General features: G+C 42.8%; 2 protein-coding genes across 2 annotated transcripts in view; one reads left to right on the forward strand and one right to left on the reverse strand.

Annotated features, from left to right (window-relative positions):
* Window positions 1–7840, reverse strand: part of SEL1L3 (SEL1L family member 3) — a 34152-nt gene extending 26312 nt beyond the window's left edge. The window contains exons 1-4 of the mRNA XM_082482574.1: window positions 7397–7840; window positions 5675–5801; window positions 2754–2875; window positions 1239–1354 (exon numbers count right to left, since the gene is read on the reverse strand). Coding sequence (XP_082338700.1) covers window positions 1239–1354; window positions 2754–2875; window positions 5675–5801; window positions 7397–7667 — 636 coding nt within the window. The 5' untranslated portion in view covers window positions 7668–7840. The remainder of the gene's footprint in view (window positions 1–1238; window positions 1355–2753; window positions 2876–5674; window positions 5802–7396) is intronic.
* A 3716-nt stretch (window positions 7841–11556) lies between these two features.
* Window positions 11557–17703, forward strand: SMIM20 (small integral membrane protein 20). Its single transcript, XM_082482721.1, has 3 exons — window positions 11557–11674; window positions 15827–15883; window positions 17183–17703. The coding sequence occupies exons 1-3, from the start codon at window positions 11566–11568 to the stop codon at window positions 17218–17220; spliced, it is 204 nt and encodes a 67-aa protein (XP_082338847.1). The 5' UTR covers window positions 11557–11565; the 3' UTR covers window positions 17221–17703.
* Window positions 17704–18567: the final 864 nt, after the last annotated feature.

Below are 18567 nucleotides of genomic sequence, written 5' to 3' on the forward strand. Positions count from 1 at the left end.
ATCTAATCATACAAGCAATCCTCAAATTTCCAACAAGTCAAGACTAATATACCCTGTATATTCACAGTAACTTTCACATTTGCACCTGAAACTGAGCTTCATAATCCATGGGCTCTTCCCTTTCCCAAGAACTTAAATTATACCTACAATTTAAACAAATTAAACAATTTCAAATTTTCTGCTTTTAAGCAGAAAAAGGCAGTTCTGATTCTATAAAACACTTTTTTCACTTTTCCTTTTAACAATATATTTAAAAACATATTATATTAAAATTAAATACACGTTTCTACCTGATTTTCTTGCAAGACAATCAATCTGCTCACCACTTACATACTTAAAAAAGGTAGGGTACAAAAGGAATAGCAGTATTTTAGTCTGTACATTGCTCTCTCAGTACAGCATTGTTTCAGCTTTATCAGTCATTTAACTCATACTTTAAATGTGCTTGGTTGTTCTTGCCATTAGAAATTATTTTTACAATGCAGAATGTAATCTATTCAAGCATTTTCAAGGAGAAAGAAGTTGAGAAATAGAAGACAAATTTTTTATTATTTTCACACCCTAATATCTTAATAGCTGGAGGTTCGGACAAGAACTTGAGCATGGAGCCTGTGTTTTCAGAGCTGCTTTTGGAAGGTTTTGTGAAAAAACAGTTGTGATTTCTTAAAATGTAAATTATGTATTTTATTTACGAGAGGAATACTGCAGTATTTTTTTTTGTCTTTTACTGGTAGTCAGTCCTATGCCACTTGGTCAAATATGCAAATTTTGGAAACTGCACATGCTTCCTGTTAGCTAACACGTCTATGCAAGTGGCATGCTACTGTACAGAAGCCCAGACACTTAAATTTTCATATCAGAATGGTCAAAACACCTAAGCATCCAAGTGCAAACTCCCTCAGAGCTATTCACACCATGTGACTTAAAGTATCTCGATAAGGTATCTAAACCAGGAGTCCTGGTTGCCTGTACAGTCAATAGTCTCTGAAGAGCAACTGCAGCCACTGCATGCACAGTGATTCTAGGCTCTTATCTTACACATCTAAGTTGATTTCCCAAAGTCGGATGGTCTGAACATCCCCAGACAATTTTTAGTTTTAGATTTTTCATTCTTTTGCTATGCGAGCATATACAAATTACAGTACTTCTCTCAGCCTCAGCTATTAAGGGGTTTGTCAGAGGCATAATCAAATTAGACAAATCTCAGCCTTGATCCTATAGTTCAGTAGCATGCATACCTGTCCACCCTTAAAAGAGATATCCAGTCGTAACCACTGCTTCAGAGGAAGGCTGAAGCTAGTTTTCACTGCAAGGTCATCTCCTCTCATGAGGTGCATCTGAACGTGCACACAACCTGACAGAGCAACAAAAGAAGAAAAAGGAAATAAAACACCACAGAAATATCAACATTAAGAATGGGCTTCCTAATGTATTATGCACAGTGATTCTGTCTTCTTCATCCTCTTCATCACCAGCAGAGATCTTGGCACTCACCAAGCCATACATCAGCTCTCAGAGAATCCCAGGGAAATGTGCTCCACATTTCAGTTATGCATCTCGATACTAATGCCCAGGCTCCCACATGAAACCACAGATTCGAAGCCAACTGTCTGAAGGATAAACACACTAAACTTAGGGAAGACAGGGAGGGTGACATAGTTGATCCCAGACACCAGAAAGCAGGTATGACTTGCAGCAAACAGCAGAAGGGAACAGCAGACAATGGTATCTACTCAACACTCAACAGCTAGCATGTGAGCGTGCAACAATCAAGCACAAGATGAGTCTACCCTCCACCACTTGGACCTCCAGAGGCTAGGCTCATGGTGTGAGCTCTTAAGACTAGAACAGGTTATGATAAACTAGTTTAGACTGAGAATAAAACTGGCCACAAAACCTCTCCAAGCAAATCTCATATCAAGCTGATAAATCCCAGTTGAGCTGCCATTTTTGTTTGTTCTTCAAAGAAAAGTTTCTAAGGGACAGATTAATTATCTAGATTGGTTACAAGACAGAGAAAATAGAAACAGCAAAAATAACATAGAGCGAAACATGAGTTGTGAAACTTGCAAAGAAGGGGGAAAAATGTAATGTCTTATGAGAAAGCCAGGTGTGCACTCTTAAAACTGCACATTTATTTCCCCTGTGAGCCTGCCAGCCAGCAACCAGCTGCTGAATTTCATTCTCTATCAGAGGCTGAAGAGCCATCTTCTGGCAGGAATGTTCCTCTACTGCAAGTGTTGCTAGACTGAGATAGTGCTACCTCTTAACTTTTTTTTGGATCAGGAAAATAGACTGTGCTTCTTGAACACTACAGTATAGGCAAGACCTTGATTCATTTGGACTTCTTCTGAGGCTATTCCAAATTTTCAAAAATATTCTTGTAGCATGTATGTAAGAATTGAGAACAATATTAAAATAATACTTCAATAATAATAACAAAGGTTGTTCATTGAGATAACTGTTAAATCCCAGTGTACGTTCCTGACCTGTAAGATTCAACCTATTCTCCTAAAAAGCAGAAATTTTCTGAAGTTAACCAAGACTAGATGCTATGCAACTATTTCTCAGTTTTACCCTATTAATTTAGTAGCTGCTTCCTATTGAGACACTATAGTAAAAAAGAAACATTTTGCAAGGGATCAATTTCACCAAATAGGTCTGATAAATATATTTATGAATGTTATTCCTAGGCACAGATCTATAAAGACTGTATTAGAACCCTTCTGAAGGCTGATAATAATATCCCTTACCTTCCTCACTTAGAAATACAGCAGGAGTACTATACATTTCTTTCGGATCAATAAAATAGAGTATACCACACAGATCCTTTTCACAGTGACGGAGTAAATATAGCCAGATTGAAACGGTGAACCTGCATGAGCAAAAATAAACAAAAAATCCACTCCTGATGAGAAAACTCCCTGTATAATTTAAAAAGCATGCATTTCACTTTAATCTAGCAAACCTGTTTCACACATGTCATCTTCAGAACAGAACACATCCTCTGCAGTGAAAACCTTCAGAGCAACAATACTTAAGACTCTTGGATCTGTGATCTCCTTTTAACCGTGCACTTTTGTGGTACCGAAATGAGAGGAGAGTAAGGGAGTGTTATCTGAATGAATTCCAGAATGCTGGGTCAGAGCTACTGCCAGATCCCACATCAGTAGGGAACTGAAAACACAACCGAGACAACTTGGAGCCAACCTCCTGCATGCAGGCTACAGTACAAAATCCCCAAACGCATGATCTTGTGATCTTGATTGTGGAAGCCAGTAAAAATTAAGCTATGTCCTCTATACTAAATGTCAACTGTGAAAATGTGCTTGGGAGAAGCAGTTAAAAATGAATCCAGCCTCTGGGTAGTACAGTCACAGAGTTATCACAGGATAAATAAAGGTGGAGTCTGTGCAAACTATGGAGCAGTGCAAAATAAAAACCCAAAGACCTGACAACGCTATCTATTGAGAAATTTCTGTACAAAGCTGGCTGAGGCACTAAAAGAAGAATTTATATCAGAGTATCAAATTTTAAGGAGCTCCTCTGTGCCAGACTAAATCTGCTTTGGTGCTGTTAACAGGAACTTGACCACTTATTTCTGTAACATTTCCATAGCATTTAAGCCAATGCTGAATGCCTTTGAAAACTACCTCCAATGAATGTACAACCCAGCAAAGCATTTCAATTATTATCATCTCTGATAAAGAAGTTCTATTTTCTTAGGGACTTTTAGAAAAAGATACTATTTTTGTATTTCTATAATTAAGAAAAAATATAAATATTTGTTTATAATACTGCGGAATTGGGTCAGCTTAGCTTGTTTCTCTCTCAAGAAATTGCTAAACATACAGTACTTTGTATCTTTTCCTAAACTAAACCAATGTAGGTCTGAAAGCCTAACACCTGCTCTCCTGCTTAAAAAAAATAATGCAAGAGTGGTGAAGTTTTCCACAGTAGAGCCTACACCTTAAATAGCTAATAACACCATATCTTCCACAGATGGTACACGGATGAGGTAGAAGGGTTTGTAAATCATGATCACTTGTAAATTGATCGCTATGACCTTCAGGCAAACACTGTGCTTCCAGAAATACTGCTTATGCTTATATATCACTCTTTGCATCTTTCATTTCTGGCAATACAGCAAACTTAAATGCCACAGTCTCCATTTAATCCTTGATTGCCAGACTGAGCACATAGCTGTTCTGGACAAATGTCTTGGGACAATGCTGACTCATTTCACACACCCCAGTGCTGCAGAATGCCATACAGCATGAGTAGTCCCTTGCAGCCCATCCTTGCTGCAGGCTGTCCACAGCCTCAAACGACAGCTGTCTATCTCCAGTCCTCTTTCTTTACAAATCCCTGACTGAAGTCAAATGAGTAACTTCAGTTAGATCCATCTGCTTTTGTTGGCCTTTTGGCGCAGCGGGGAACCACTGCTCACATACGGACAGCTGAAGGAAAACTCTTTCTCGTCTTAACAGTTACCCCAGGCTGTCATGCAACCGCAATACAAAGGCAATGCTTTACGTTAACACTGGTGACACCATCTGAAGGCAAGAAAGGGTGGAACTGTGTGGAGCAGGTAAAGAGCAGCATAACTTCATGCCATATATTCTCAAGCCAGAGCTCCAGTGCCTCAATGCCAGAAGCAGAATGCAACCATGCTGGTGAGCAAAGGGCAGCAGGCTGTACAAACCAGGCTGTCACCCATCCTAAAGAAGCCAGGAGCTAAAAATTGCTCTGTACTTATGGCTTCAGAGTCTGAGGGCTAGTAATTTGTATGCCATCTGTGCTATCTGGCAAGTGTTCTTTGGCACTCTTCTTGTGGTCACAGGCCAAACACAACCAGCAGACAAGTTCTAGTTGCTGCAATCATTCCCTATTTCTGTAATAATGATGCCAGGGTGACAGCATCTGGTGGAAGTGAGACATATTTATACATCTATATATACTTTTTCTTCTAAAGTTGTAAAATACAACTGAAGAGTTGTGACAGTTTTGGGGAGGGGGAGAAGAGTAGAGAAAGATGATCTTCACAGAGTGATTCCTCTGTAACTGAATGGTGGGCAGGGACTAAGGGGTTTTACTCCTCTCCAACCAGGAGTTTACACAGGGATGGTGGAAGAAATAGTATAAACTCAAGCTGGAAGGCCACCTAAGGCAGGGAACTTCATCACTAAGAGTTTGTCAGCTGCAAAATAAACTAGAGTGTGAATTTATAAGTAAAAAGCAGCTCCACACTGCTTACCCTCACAAGAAACCCTACTCTGCACTTGGTTTGCAAATGATGTTTGAAATGCAGATCTCTCTGTAATGCAGAAAACCTCAGGCTAGCTAGTCATGAGACAGCAGTCTGATAATGACAGCACGTAACAGCTAACTTACCCTCCTAACTGTACCTGAGTAGCACAGTTACACCTAATGTTGGTCTCTTACACAGCACTGCACTAACACGTACCGTAAGTATCTTTCTGTGGTTCAGCTTAATCCCTTCCAAAACTGAAATCAGACAACAGGAGGAATTGCTAACTCATTTCATTTTCAGCCTTTTCTCAAATTAGTAAGCAGCATATCTTTAATTCGTGGTATAGCCTAAGAGTTTAAGTATATTCTGTAGCCTTCAATAATCAATTACAGCCCACTTCATTTATTTGCCTATACTTACATGGGATAATCAATCTGATGTTGCCTGACTGTCTCAAGTTCTCTGTTTTCAAATTGTTCAAATTTCTTCACGATTCCTGTTTTCTCCCCACTGGAAGCATATATGAAGTTGAGAATCTGGACACCATCTGCAAAATACAATCTTTCTTAATCTGCCAGAAAACAAGCATTAATAACTAGTTAATTAGTTCACACTTGTACAGTCAAACATTTGAATCACACAACAGATTAAAAATTAACACAAACCTTCAGTAATTCCATAAATACAAGTTCACTCACTGTTATTAAACACATTACAATCTTGGACCAAATAACCCATGGGAAAGTGAAATTGACTCCATTTCCAGCTGGTATTAAAAGCAGGGAAAGAACAGACTCATTTAAATCTAAGATACTTAAAGGACCAGTTAGTAAGGAAAAAATTTTCATTTATGTTATTTGTTTAAATCTCACCCTATCATTGGTTATGCCTACATGAGATTACTCCACGGCTCTTGGACTTGCTCTCCATTTTCAGCTCTCCATTTTATACTGTATGTATGAATAGATACCAATTCTGTTCTTAACTGATATGCATAATCCTGTAATAAATCTGATAATGCTGTCCCTGCTAAGAAACAAGAAAAAGATCTTCAAGGCCATTATGTATCATCAGCTTTCCTAGAAAAACTCCCAAAACAACAACTCCCCTCAAAACCCAAGCAATTTGTTACAAACTTATTTTAATAAATCTGAATAAAATGTTATTTCCTCCTATTTCTTGTTATAGTGTTTTCATCTATAGTATAATTAGATAAAACACAAGATGTTCACACTGTTGTGAGTGTGTTGTGAGATCACATGCTCTGCCTCCAGCAAGTATTTTAGAAAGCCCCTGAAGGCAGCAACATCATTGCTTCCCTGTTTGTTCCAGTGCATTTACATGCCAGTGTAGTGAAAACAAATGACACAAATACCATTATGGGATTTTCAAGGAGAGAATCCTTTAGAAGCAAATAACCTTTTTGCTTTTAGGTTCTGCTTTGAATATATATTGAGGACAAAAATAATTGTCAGAAGGTCTAAAGCTAGAGATAGGCAGACAAAAAAAAACAACCCAGAACTCTGAGAAAATCTAGAAAGCAGAGTTGTGACTTTCAGTAATTTACACAGTTGGGCAAGACACTTTTTTATTTCAGACTACTGATTTTTAAAACAAAAGTGATTGTCCATAATGGCTTTGGGACAAAAGAAAAAAAAGTACTATATAGTTTATTGCACTATAAAGACTTAAAAATATGTTTCTGAGTGTGTGGCTATCATCTTAAGCAGAAGTAGACTACTATGTGAGAATTATATATGTAACAACTGCAGGACCGACTCTGAAATAATTCAATAAGGGACTGAACAACTCTTTCTGAAGACAAAGGCATGATGTCCGCTGACATCAGTGGGTTTTAAATAAAGTTGTTTGAATACACTTAGAAAATAGAAGGCCATGCTGCTACAAATCTCCAGGCTGGCTGTGATGAAACAAGCTAGCTCCGAAGGACATGATGACTTCAGTCATTTGCAACTCTAACTCCACAGTTATGAAGCTTATATATTCAACAATGTTGGCCAAGTAAATCATTCTACATAACATTTAATATTTACTACAGTTATGCACTTTCTAACAGCTTACTAAAGGTGTTACTTGGGTCCCATTAGTTTCCTTGGGGAAAAATAGTGACATTACACCTACCGCTTTCATGAGGACACTGAGGTATCCTGTTTGCCTGGAGCATCCACAAATAGTCAGCACCCCACTGAAGACAAACTTTGTGGTCCTTATATGGGCGTTCAAAAGGTGGAACTGCTTCTAAAAAAGTGTAATTCTTGGCAACTGCATCCTGGTAGTCTTCATTTTGCTCAACATCATAGCTGCTAACTGATTTGTGACTAATCCATGCATATAATATCACACTGTGCACTATTATTGAGTTTCTGATGATATAATCATCTCTGTAAACCATGATGCTTGGAAATTTCAAATGTACTTGTCGGGTTCTGCTAACATAAAGGTTTTTCTCATCCTTCCATCTCCTTCTGTATACTGGTACACCAGTCCTGAATTCGGAGGAAGCTACTGCTTCCAAGTTGATGATACAAGGCTTAGAACATAAATACCGAACTGAAACCTCAGAGTTGTTAAGAACTTTCTTTTCTAAAATGTTTAAATGAATGAAGTCCACATAATCCATGTTTTGTTCAAACTGTGGATTAACTGCTGTTGTCCGTAATGTCTCCTTTCCAAAGGATGGCACCAAAATCTGGAAAAGAAAACCCAAACCACAAAACATGTTAAGCAGAGAACCTAAGTTTACGTGATTATCCTCACAGCAATAACAAAATACTGCACAAGCAGGTTTATATGCTATACTCAAACTCCAAAATACCAGGATTTTTTCACACAGCAAGCAGATGTGGATTACTGAATAGCGACCAGCAAGGCTGTAATGGTAACAACTCCCCTACACCAAGTTCTCAAAGTTACATACATGTCTACAAACAAACCTTGTTTACAGGGTGTATCCTTCGGCCCTTCCGCAAGTGGAATCTGGTCTAAGATACTGACTTACACACGTCATGCTATTTACACACGCTCCTAGGATCAGGACTAAAAAGCATATACTAAAATGTACTGGCATCTGTTCATCGTATTATTGTTCACTTGTGCTGCAACAGCCTGATGTTTCTGTATCTTTTTAAAGTTAGCTAATTTTATTACCTCTTATGGAGGTACCCGAATATCAGAAGAACAACAAAGGCAGCTCACAGTGGTTTCCAGGGAATGAATAAAATGTTTAGGAGCTTATTACAGAAACATTCCCGTCCTGAAGATGGACTCACAAACCTGAGCAGCAAGACCAGCAAGCAGCATTTGCTGGTTTTGATCTCTACAGCTACGTACGTTATAACGTACTCTGAGAGTGCGTGTTTGGATATACACCATGATTATCCTCTATGCTGAAGTTCTTGTCTCTAAGGCTTCAAACAGCTTTTCTTCTTTCTGCTCTGCAGTCAGCGTCCGGCTTGATGCACTGCCAAGGATACTGAGGATTACTCAGCTCAGAGGGCCAGCCACCAGCACAGCACTTCTGCCAGGTCCCCTGATCCGTCTAAAATATTCAGAATTGTCACTTTGGATTACCAGGGAAGCTGGTTGTTAAGATTGCTTATATTGAGAAGATCTGTCTTGGGTGGCTTTTAACTTTGCTAAGCTTAAACAAATGGAACTGAAAATTATCTTGGATATCCACCTCGGATTAATGGCTTTTTCACTACGATTCTCAAAATATTTAAAAGCTTCATCCAAGTTGTTAGTACATTTCTAATTATCGGAATTATGTGTCATGTACCTGGAGGACAAGACCTTGCCCATGATCCAATATAGGAATCAGTAAATATATAAGGCTAGCTTCAGCCATGCTTTCCCTTTACTGCCTTAGTACCTGTTCTGCAAAATGGCTCCCACAGGGTTATTCAAGAAACTTTTCTTTGTATTCTTTGGTGCTTGGGTATTAGTTGAGACATGTGCTGCAAAAATGCAGGAAGCACGTTTGGGTCTGCTTTTACACCACACCTAGCAAACCCTTCAGGAGGCTCATCCAGGAAGGAGCGCGGTGCAAAGACCCCTGAGTGACCTGGCACCGACACAGCTGTGGCAGAGACTGCTGACAGTAAAGTCTTCCAGACCACAGATGAGCCTGTTACCACCTGGTTGCCTCCACACAGTGGTCTCCAGCGCACTGCATAGTGTGCGCATTATCTAAATGTTCCCACTTGGTGAAGAACCCTAGTTCTTCCCTCCCCATTATCTCTGACAAGGCAGAGCTAATTATGTATAATCTCTGACTACAAAGTAGAGCGAGGATGAAAGGATTACACAATGAGTGTGATTATGAGATTTAAATATAAAAGTTTCCCAGTATAGTAAAGAGGCCAGCTATGCTAGATTCCAAAAAGTTACCGTAAACTAGGCAGAGCTCAACAAGAAAGATGTAGAGGCTTCGTTGTGTGGGGCAACTTAGCTAGAAAAGCCGTAAAAGATTTTTTCTTGATCTTTTTCTTAAAACCTGCTGAATGTGAAGGAGTTAGCCTAAGTCATCCTATCAGATGTTGGGATAAAAATCACTGTGGGAGGCAATCACAACTAGTAGGAAAGTGAAAAATTTCAGTAGCGTAATATTACAGAAATGGTAAGAAACCGTTCTTTCACTTACTGGAAAAAGATCTCAGCAGGACCCTCCCTGAGGTCACCCCCGCAGAAATTCCACATAACCCTGTGAAAGTGCACCTGTTTGCACAAAGCCCGAAGATAACCGTAGTCCTTTACGTGTCAACACCCGCCACGTCATGCTAGATTTTAAGACGTGTGAGAAGGAGACACGGCAAAATGGGTACTGATCTGCTCCCAATCAGCATCAGTATCGTACAGGCGTACAAAGACTTTAACTGGAGTTTGTGTTTAGCAGCACACAAAAGTAGTTTAATCGATGCCCCTAAAATGCAGTTGTTTCCATAAGCCATTGCAGCACCATCCTCACACATGTGCGCGTAAGTGGCTGCCAATGGCACCCCCCTTCTTCCAAACCCAGAAACTTAACGTCATCTAGCGCAGAAAGCTCTTTAACAGGTTGATTTAACGACCTGACATTCCCTAGCTCGAGAAGGCAGCGTAACCCTGGGGGCTCGGAGAGGGGGGAGCCGGGGCAGGCCGGACAACCACCGGGTTGGCTCCGACAGGCGGCCCCGGGCTCGACCAGGCGGCCGGAGCCAGCCCGGGCCCGAACCCGAACCCGAACCCGAACCCGGACCCGGGCCCGAACCCGAACGCAGGCCGGGCAGCCGCAGCCCCCCGCGCTCTCCCCGCTCCACCACCCCACCGGGGGCTGCGCCCTCTCCCTCTCCGCCCCGCCCCGCCCCGGTCGAGCGCGGAGCCCCGCCGTGAAGCCGCAGGGGTGTCGGGCAGCCCCCACCCGCGGGGCTCACCCAGGGGCGAGCGCCGGGCCCGCGCCCTCGCCGCGGCCACCATCTCCCGCCGCGGTGGCGGGCAGGGCCGGGGCTCGGAGGCAGGTGCGGGACCGGCCGCCACTCACCGTGAGGAGGAGGAGGAGAAGGAGCAGAGAGGGACGGCGGCGGGGTACGGCGGGGGGCTCAGCCGGGGGCCTCATGCTGCCGCGGCGGCGCTGCCCAGCGCGGCCGGTTGTGCGCGGCCGGCCCCGCCGACAAGGATGCGGCAGATCCGGCTTCCTGGAGGAGGGGCCGCCGCCCGGGCAGGGCAGGGCAGGGCAGGGCTGGGCCTGGCCCGGCCCTGCGCCGCCGCCGCAGGTGCGGAGTGCAGGAGAGGTCCCGGGACCTCAGAGCCCCCCACGCACCTCTGCACCACGGGCACCGGGCGGCGGCTCGGGAGCGGCGGGACCGCCGGGGGAGGGCCGCGTCCTCCCTCCTGGCGGCAGCGTGGCTCTGCCCCCGTCCCCACCCTCACGCCTCGGCTCTGCGCTGCCCGCTCGGGCCCGGCCCTGCCAGCGCTGCCCCCGCCCGGGGCTGGTCCCTCCGCTCCCGCTGGTGGGCGAGGCGCGGCCACGGGGCAGTGCCTCCTCAGAGCCGCCGTGTGCGGGGCGGCGGGGGCTGCCCGGGAGGTGCCGCCGTTCGCCTGGCCGGGGGTGACACAACGAAGCGCGGCGGGGAGGTAACGGGACCGTCCCCGCCTCACCGGGGGGGGCGCCGGCACCGGGACATGCCCCGCCAGCCCGCGCGAGGGCGCTACCTGCCGGAGGGGGCGGAGTCCGCAGGTGCTTCACCGCTCTGCTTCCGGTGTGTCCCGGAAGCGGCGGCCTTACAGCTTCCGGGTGGGGGCGGCCGGGGGTGATGGCGGGGCTGTCTCGCACGCTCGGTATCTTCGGCGGGTTCGTGGCTGTGGTGGGGGCGGCATTTTATCCCATCTACTTCCGGCCGCTGCTGCTGCCGGAGGAGTACAGTGAGTGCCTGCGGCGAGCGGGGAACGGGCCACGGCCCGGCTGCGAGCGGGTTTGTAGCCCGGCCGGGCTGCGGGGAGCGGCAGCGCGGGCGTGTCCGGGCTGAGGGTGCGCTGGGGGCTGCCGCTGGGTGAGCAACGCTGGAGAGGCTTTCCACTCGCCAGAGGGATCCTTAAAAAAAAAAAACCCAAAGCACGAAACCTCGTAGGACTCCTGTTTGAAGTTACTGGCTGGCATGTGGTCCAGAACACCCGTTAGCTGTTTTCTGAAGCGATTACGAGAGTTGAGATGCAGTTGAGGAAGTTAAGATCGGAGGGAAGGAGTATCTCTGTATCTCTCCTGTGAGGACAGGCTGAGAGAGTTCAGGTTCAGCCTGGAGAATTGAAGGCTCCCGCGAGACCTTATTGTGGCCTTTCAGTACTCAAAGGAGGCTTATAAGAAAGATGGGGACAGACTTTTTAGCAGGGCCTGTTGTGGTAGGACAAGGGCTAATGGCTTTAAACTAAAAGAGGGAAGATTCACGCTAGAGATAAGGAAGAAACTTTTTATGCTGAGGGTGGTAAACACTGGCACAGATTGCTCAGAGAGGTCATAGGTGCCCCATTTCTGGAAACGTTCAAGGTCAGGTTGCATGGGCTCTGAGCAGCCTGATTGAGTTGAAGATGTCCCTGCTCATTGCAGGGGGGTTGGACTAGATGACTATTAAAGGTCCCTTCCAACCCAAACCATTCTATGATTCTATTAAGTTTTTTGAGTTATGCTTTCTAGCTACAATTGAAAAGTTTGACTTAAAAACATGGTAATAGATTGTTTACCAATTGCAGTAATTTGCTAGAGCTGGTCTCACTCTGCAGAGTTTTCTCTGAAACTGCTGAGTAAAACCCCACTTCCCTGCCAGAAGCACAGAAAACCCGCCAAGGCCCACAGCTGACCCTGTGACCAGGGAGCTCTCGAGCACACGAAGGCACCTGAAGGTCGGGGTGCGAAGCCTCAGCAGCTGCAGGCGGACACTCCATGCCATGGGAACGGTAGAGGGAGTGCCCGTTACTCTTGAACATCTGTTAACCACTGCTGAAAGAAGTGGGGAAAAGTTCTGGTGTAACAGCCTCATGTCCTTGCTTTAACTTGTATAAAGCTAAGCAAGCTGTTGGAGATAACTTGAAGGTGCACATGGTTAATCTACTGAGACAACTAAAGAGATTTCTAGGAAGGGAAAAAACAAAAAAGGAAGAGGGTAACAAACTTACTGATCTTCTTGGAGGAACTTTAGCTTTGCATCAAAAATGAGGTAAAAGCTAATTTGCGAGCAAGTTTTTATTTAAGGAAGCTATGTTTGTGAAGTTGGAAACTGCCCACAAAGATAGGTTTTATACTTTGTGTTCCCATTTAAAAACCTTATTCTTAACTCATTTTTGCTTATGGTGCACTTTCCAAAAATATAATATTAGAAGTGTGACCCAGCATTAAGGAAAGAACAAAACTAGTGGACAACATCCTCTTTTGTACTTGTGAATTACATGAACAAATGTTCACCAGCAGGTTAGTGATTTATTTTTTAAAATCTCCATTAGCATGTAAGATGGGCAATGCGCAGTTAGCAAGCGGTCAAACTTGCTATTTAATACCTGATTCTAAACTTTACTTGTTGCATGCTGCTCAAACTCTCCTTTGATGTCACCTTTATGAATTTCCTATGTGCTTTTCTTGGTACTCATTGCTGCAGAATGAGAGAAGCACAAGCATTCGTTACCATAATACTTTAGGCAAGAACATGGAATCTGACAGTTGTGGTACTTGAGTGGAAGTATTTTAACCTTTGGGGTACAAAGAATTTGATTTTTCAGAGTACAGTCTAGTTAGCTGTTTGACAACAAAATTTCTATAAAAGCTTATACCCCTCATTGGCTTGAGCTGTGGATGAATACTCAGTAGTTCTGCGTTTTGGGACACTTGGATTAACGTCACATAGTAATCCTGCAAAAGGCAAGAATGGATTTTAGTTCTCTGGAGTGACATTCAATTACGGAAACATGAAATGCTATCTTTTCTTTCTTCAATCTTATTTTTCTTGTGTATCTCCTAAATTCTACACAAGTGAGGCACAATACATTCAGGAGGAAGACTTTACTGCACAATTCTCACACATCTTCAGAGGAGTTCCTAGCAATTTAACAAATAAAATGGAAGATACTTGGAAAAACTGTATGTAATCAAATTGTTAATATGTACCTTAAATTGTGCACACAGAGGTTTGACTTAATTTCATACAGAAGTGCTATCATTTTATAGGTTTTTAGTACCTCAGTTTGTGGCCTTGATGTTTCTAATATTTTTCCTTGCCGTAGCTAGCTTTAAAAAGGACTGTTTCCTCATATGAAACACAGTTTATTGGCACTGTTGGAACTTTGAGATCTTCAGCACAAACCTCTTCCACTTGGATTAATTAAAATGACAGGGTAGACAGCTTTGGATTGATATTGGGGAATTTTCACAGTAGATTTTGTGATTTTGCTCAACTGTGGGACTCAGCTCTTTCCCCATCCTGTGAGGTGGCTGTCCTCTCATCAAGACTGGCTCTTCCTCATTGTCTTTTTTTTGGCTTGCCTGCATTCCAAGTTGTTTCTCGACCCCACCCCAGTCTCCCTATTGACTGTTCCCTGTCCTATCTCTATATGTTCCCTGTCCTATCTCTTATCTGTTACTTCTCTGCACTCATTTCTTTGCCTGACCAGTTAACAGCTCTTCCTGTTCACCTCAAGTGTGTTCCCATATTACCATTTTGGTCTCTGCCTCTCTTCCGATCTTAGTCTCCACCTAAAACTAAGTATCTTTCTCATGTAGCGATAGGACAAGGGGGAATGGCTTTAAACTGGAAGAGGCCAGGTTCAGGTTGAACATTAGGAAGAAATTTTTCACTTTGAGGGTGGTGAGGCACTGGAACAGGTTGCCCAGAGAGGTTGTTGTGGCCTCATCCCTGGAGGTGTTCAAGGCCAGGCTGGACGTGGCCTTGGGCAACCTGGTCTAGTGGGAGGTGTCCCTGCCTATGGCAGGGGGGTTGGAACTCGATGATCTTCAAAGTCCTTTCCAACCTAAACCATTCTATGATTCTCTTCCATGGCCTAGAATAAGTCTGATTCCTTGCCCTAATTTATTCTGTTTTCTCTGTCTGGGTTTTGTACCTTATCTTTTAAAATCAGACAGTTCCCTGAGATTTTTGTCTGCTAAAAAGGATGGAATGGCAGTCACCGTGCTCAGTGAACAGAACTGGAGATCTGCCTCTAGTGCCTGTCCCCTTGCAAGCAGAATCAATTACTGTGATCTGCCTGCTAGTTTCTGGTAGCATCAGGCTTGTACCTAGACAGCCTAATAACATGTAGTGCCTGCGCATTCTCAGTGAGGTAGGATGATGAAAAGTTTCAATTTTAAGGTGAGCTTAGTTCTAAGTTTCCACTGAGAACATGCACCCTACAGCTTTTTTAAGGCTTAAAAAATTCAGTGGTGTGGGCAAAAGACTAATCCAACTGAGCTTTGACTTCTTGCTTCAAAGTACCACAGTGGTAAAGTGCTTAACTGGAAGGGGGGAAGGAAGAGGGGCACTTAATTAGGGGAAATTATATAGTTTTGTCCATTTCTCTTCTTGGAAGTAGTTGAATCTTTCAAACAAAAAAGAAAAGTCTGAGGCAGGCATGTTGTATGGAAAGTATCCCTCTAATACTTAATTTCCAAAGCAGTAATTTTGTAGATGCTGTCATGAAATCTACTTGAGATAAGATGCAAGATGCCTGAGAATAGGGATCACTGGTTCTGGAAAGAATAAATCATTTGAAGAGTTTTATGTTGAACATATAAATGATAGCTCCTTAAAGTATTAGTCATTCCATAAGTGATGGGATCGTGGTAGGTATTTTGCATTTCTTATTAAACAGTAGTCATTACTTTAAGATTGTTATCTGATTGCTTGTAATCTCTCAAAACAGACTGTTAGTTTCTCAGTGAAGTGCGAGTACAACATTCACATTGTGTAGGTGGATACTCACCAGAATTTTACCGTGTAGCATCCAGAATGAAAAAAATTTCCATATTTGATTGCATGCAGTCAAGATGTCTGGTATTTTCTTTTTTTTCAGTGGTGTTCTTTATGTTCTGTTTTCCAGAAAAAGAACAGTCAATAAACCGAGCTGGTATTGTTCAAGAGGATATTCAGCCTGCAGGTATACTTGATTCATGTGTTTGCATTGATAGTTTTAAAGATCTTCTTGAAGTAAGACCTGAATATTTATATAGGTTCAAATAATAGTGAAGAATACATATATAATAAACTTACCATGAAAATATTTTTTTTCAGGCTAATTCTTCACTTGAAAACTATGGATTTAATAAAACTTGTTTAAAATTGACTTAATTGGCCAAATAAGTTGTAGAGATTCTGTTATCTTCACATTTTCTTAAATAGATGCCAGTTTCCACACCAGAAATTAAGTTCTGAACCAGCTCAGAGCAAACAAGAACCATGGGTGGGCTGAGCTCTAGCTGTAAAAAATACTCTATTGCACGCTGGTTTTGTGGAATACTGCTTTACAACTCAGCTGAAGCATGGTTTGTGAGTGCTTTGTCAGTACCTTCCGGCCTTATGGGTGGAGAGGGAAGGCAGAAATCCGCTACATGTAAAGGAAAATTTGGAATGCAGTGCTAATAGCTGTTTGATCCCTGCTGCTGCCAGTAGAAGGCGTAGAAAAGCATATGAAGGGAATAAAAATTAAAGTATGGCACACCATCCTTAATAGTTCATTGTTTCATAGGTAATGGAACTGGTTATTCATTATGCAAGGTTGGCACTTCTCATTTAAAGACATGAGAGTGCTTGTCTTGATGAAACAGTTCATATCTGAGTATGTTAAAGGGTAACTTATTCCTATTTTTAGAAAAGTCTAACATCAGCAGCAGGAGAAAACCAAATAGGATTAATGCCATGTCCTTACTACACATATCAGTTAAATCATCAGTGCAGGAATTACTTTCCAGGAAAATGGTGAAATGCTGAAGAAGAGTAGGAAGGGTATTGTGAAACAGAAGTCTGGTAAACCTGCCTTTTTAATTAAACATTAAAGAGGACTGGATGGGCTCAGAGATGCAGGTACTTGACGACCAGTTGTCCTCATTATAACTTTTTTGTCTAAATTTAGATGCTGATGAGAAGTTACGAGATCCGCTAGTTGAAAGTGAAATCTAGACAAATTCAAGTGCAAGGTGCAATTCTAGATGGTTGTTCCAACAATATTAGAACACCTTACCTATGGATGTGATAGATTTTTCCATTATCTGAAGCTTAAGATCAAGATGAGGTTGTCTTTCTAAGTAATTTTGCAAGCTTAAACAGAGGTGTGAGTTCCATGCAGAAATTGTTAGGTTCTTTCCTTGTTTTGTACAGAAAGCTGGAGCAGCAGACCTGTTATTTTGTTTCTCCAACAGTCTAGTTATGAACTGCTGGTATTCTCATATTTGATTTGTAGGGTTAAAAGTGTGGTCTGATCCATTTGGAAGAAAGTAATGTTGGCGACTGGGTGTATTGCAAGGCAAAACTGAAGATGGACATCTTCAGCTGTTTCTTCTTTCACTGAAGTGTGTCTTTGGGTGTCACTGGAGAAGAATTCGGAATATGCTGTGTGGGCACGTGAGGAGCAACAAACGCTACTGGTTGGAATCCCAAGAGATAAAAATGTGCTAGTTTTGACAGAGGATGCTGGGGCACAGTGCACAGACTATTAGAGAGCTGAATGATTCTTGAGTTTAGAAGTGAAATTTTTATTTCCTTGAGAAAAGGGAAGAGGAATTATTTTTGTGGTTAACCTGTAAACACTTGTAGAATAAATTATGAATAGAATAAATCATGCAGACCGCTGCAGTTTCCTCCCTAGTTTGAGAATTACTATTTGTGGTTTTATTATGAAAACGTGATAGAAGTATATACTGACAGATCAGTGCAGAGGATATAATGTGGTGAGTGTAAATTTTTACATTAAAATTTCTTCCTTTTAAACCAATGTGTATTTTTTTCATTTGTTCTTCAAGTAGTTGTGGCTGGTTAACGTTGGCTGGATGGATGTAGTTTATTGCCAGTTAAAATAGATTTGGATAGTGAGAAACAAAAACCACAAAAATTAAAGTAACACCTTCCCGCTGCCTCCCTTTTTCCAGGATAAACTTCACTCCTGAGTCCTGTTTCCTTCCCCCGGTCCCTTCAGTGGTGGATGGAGGGGTTACACTCAGTTTCCAGCAGTTCTTCTGCTCCTTCTTCCTCACGCTTCTCTTCTGCTCCTGTATGGGCTCTTCATGAGCTGTAATTCCCTCAGGAAATACCCAGCTGTGCTGGTGTGGGTTCCTCCCCAGGCTGCAGTGTCAATATCTGCTCCAAGGTGGTCTTCTCCATGGGCTGCAGGGAAATAACTGCTCTGGCGCCTGGAGCACCTCTCCCTCCTTCTTTTCTGACTTTGGTGTTCATACAGCTGTTCCTCACTTTTTTCCCCTCATTCCTCTGCTTGTCTGTTATTTTCACAAAGGTGCCACCCACTTGGCTGCTGGGCTGAGCTGTGTCGTGCAGTGGGTCCTTTGTGGAGCCAGCTGGAACTGTCTGTGGCTCACAGGGGGCAACTCCTGTAGCCTGCCTTCCTTCCTGCCGAAACCTTGACCAGTACACCTGATACGAGAGGTTAACACCAAATGTTGGGGTGGAAAAGCAGTTACTTTAAAAAACCTTTTTTAAAAGGCACTTTTTCATGGTAAGCATAATGATCATTAGAACAGGCGAGTAATGAATTGCCCCTGCTGAAAATCTTTACCCAAATTGGATGTCTTTCTTAATAATAGGTTCTGAATAAACTATGTGTTTCCAGATTTC

The sequence above is a fragment of the Vanellus vanellus genome, assembly GCF_965231255.1.
Source record: "Vanellus vanellus genome assembly, chromosome: 4".
Classification (NCBI taxonomy): Eukaryota; Metazoa; Chordata; class Aves; order Charadriiformes; family Charadriidae; genus Vanellus; species Vanellus vanellus.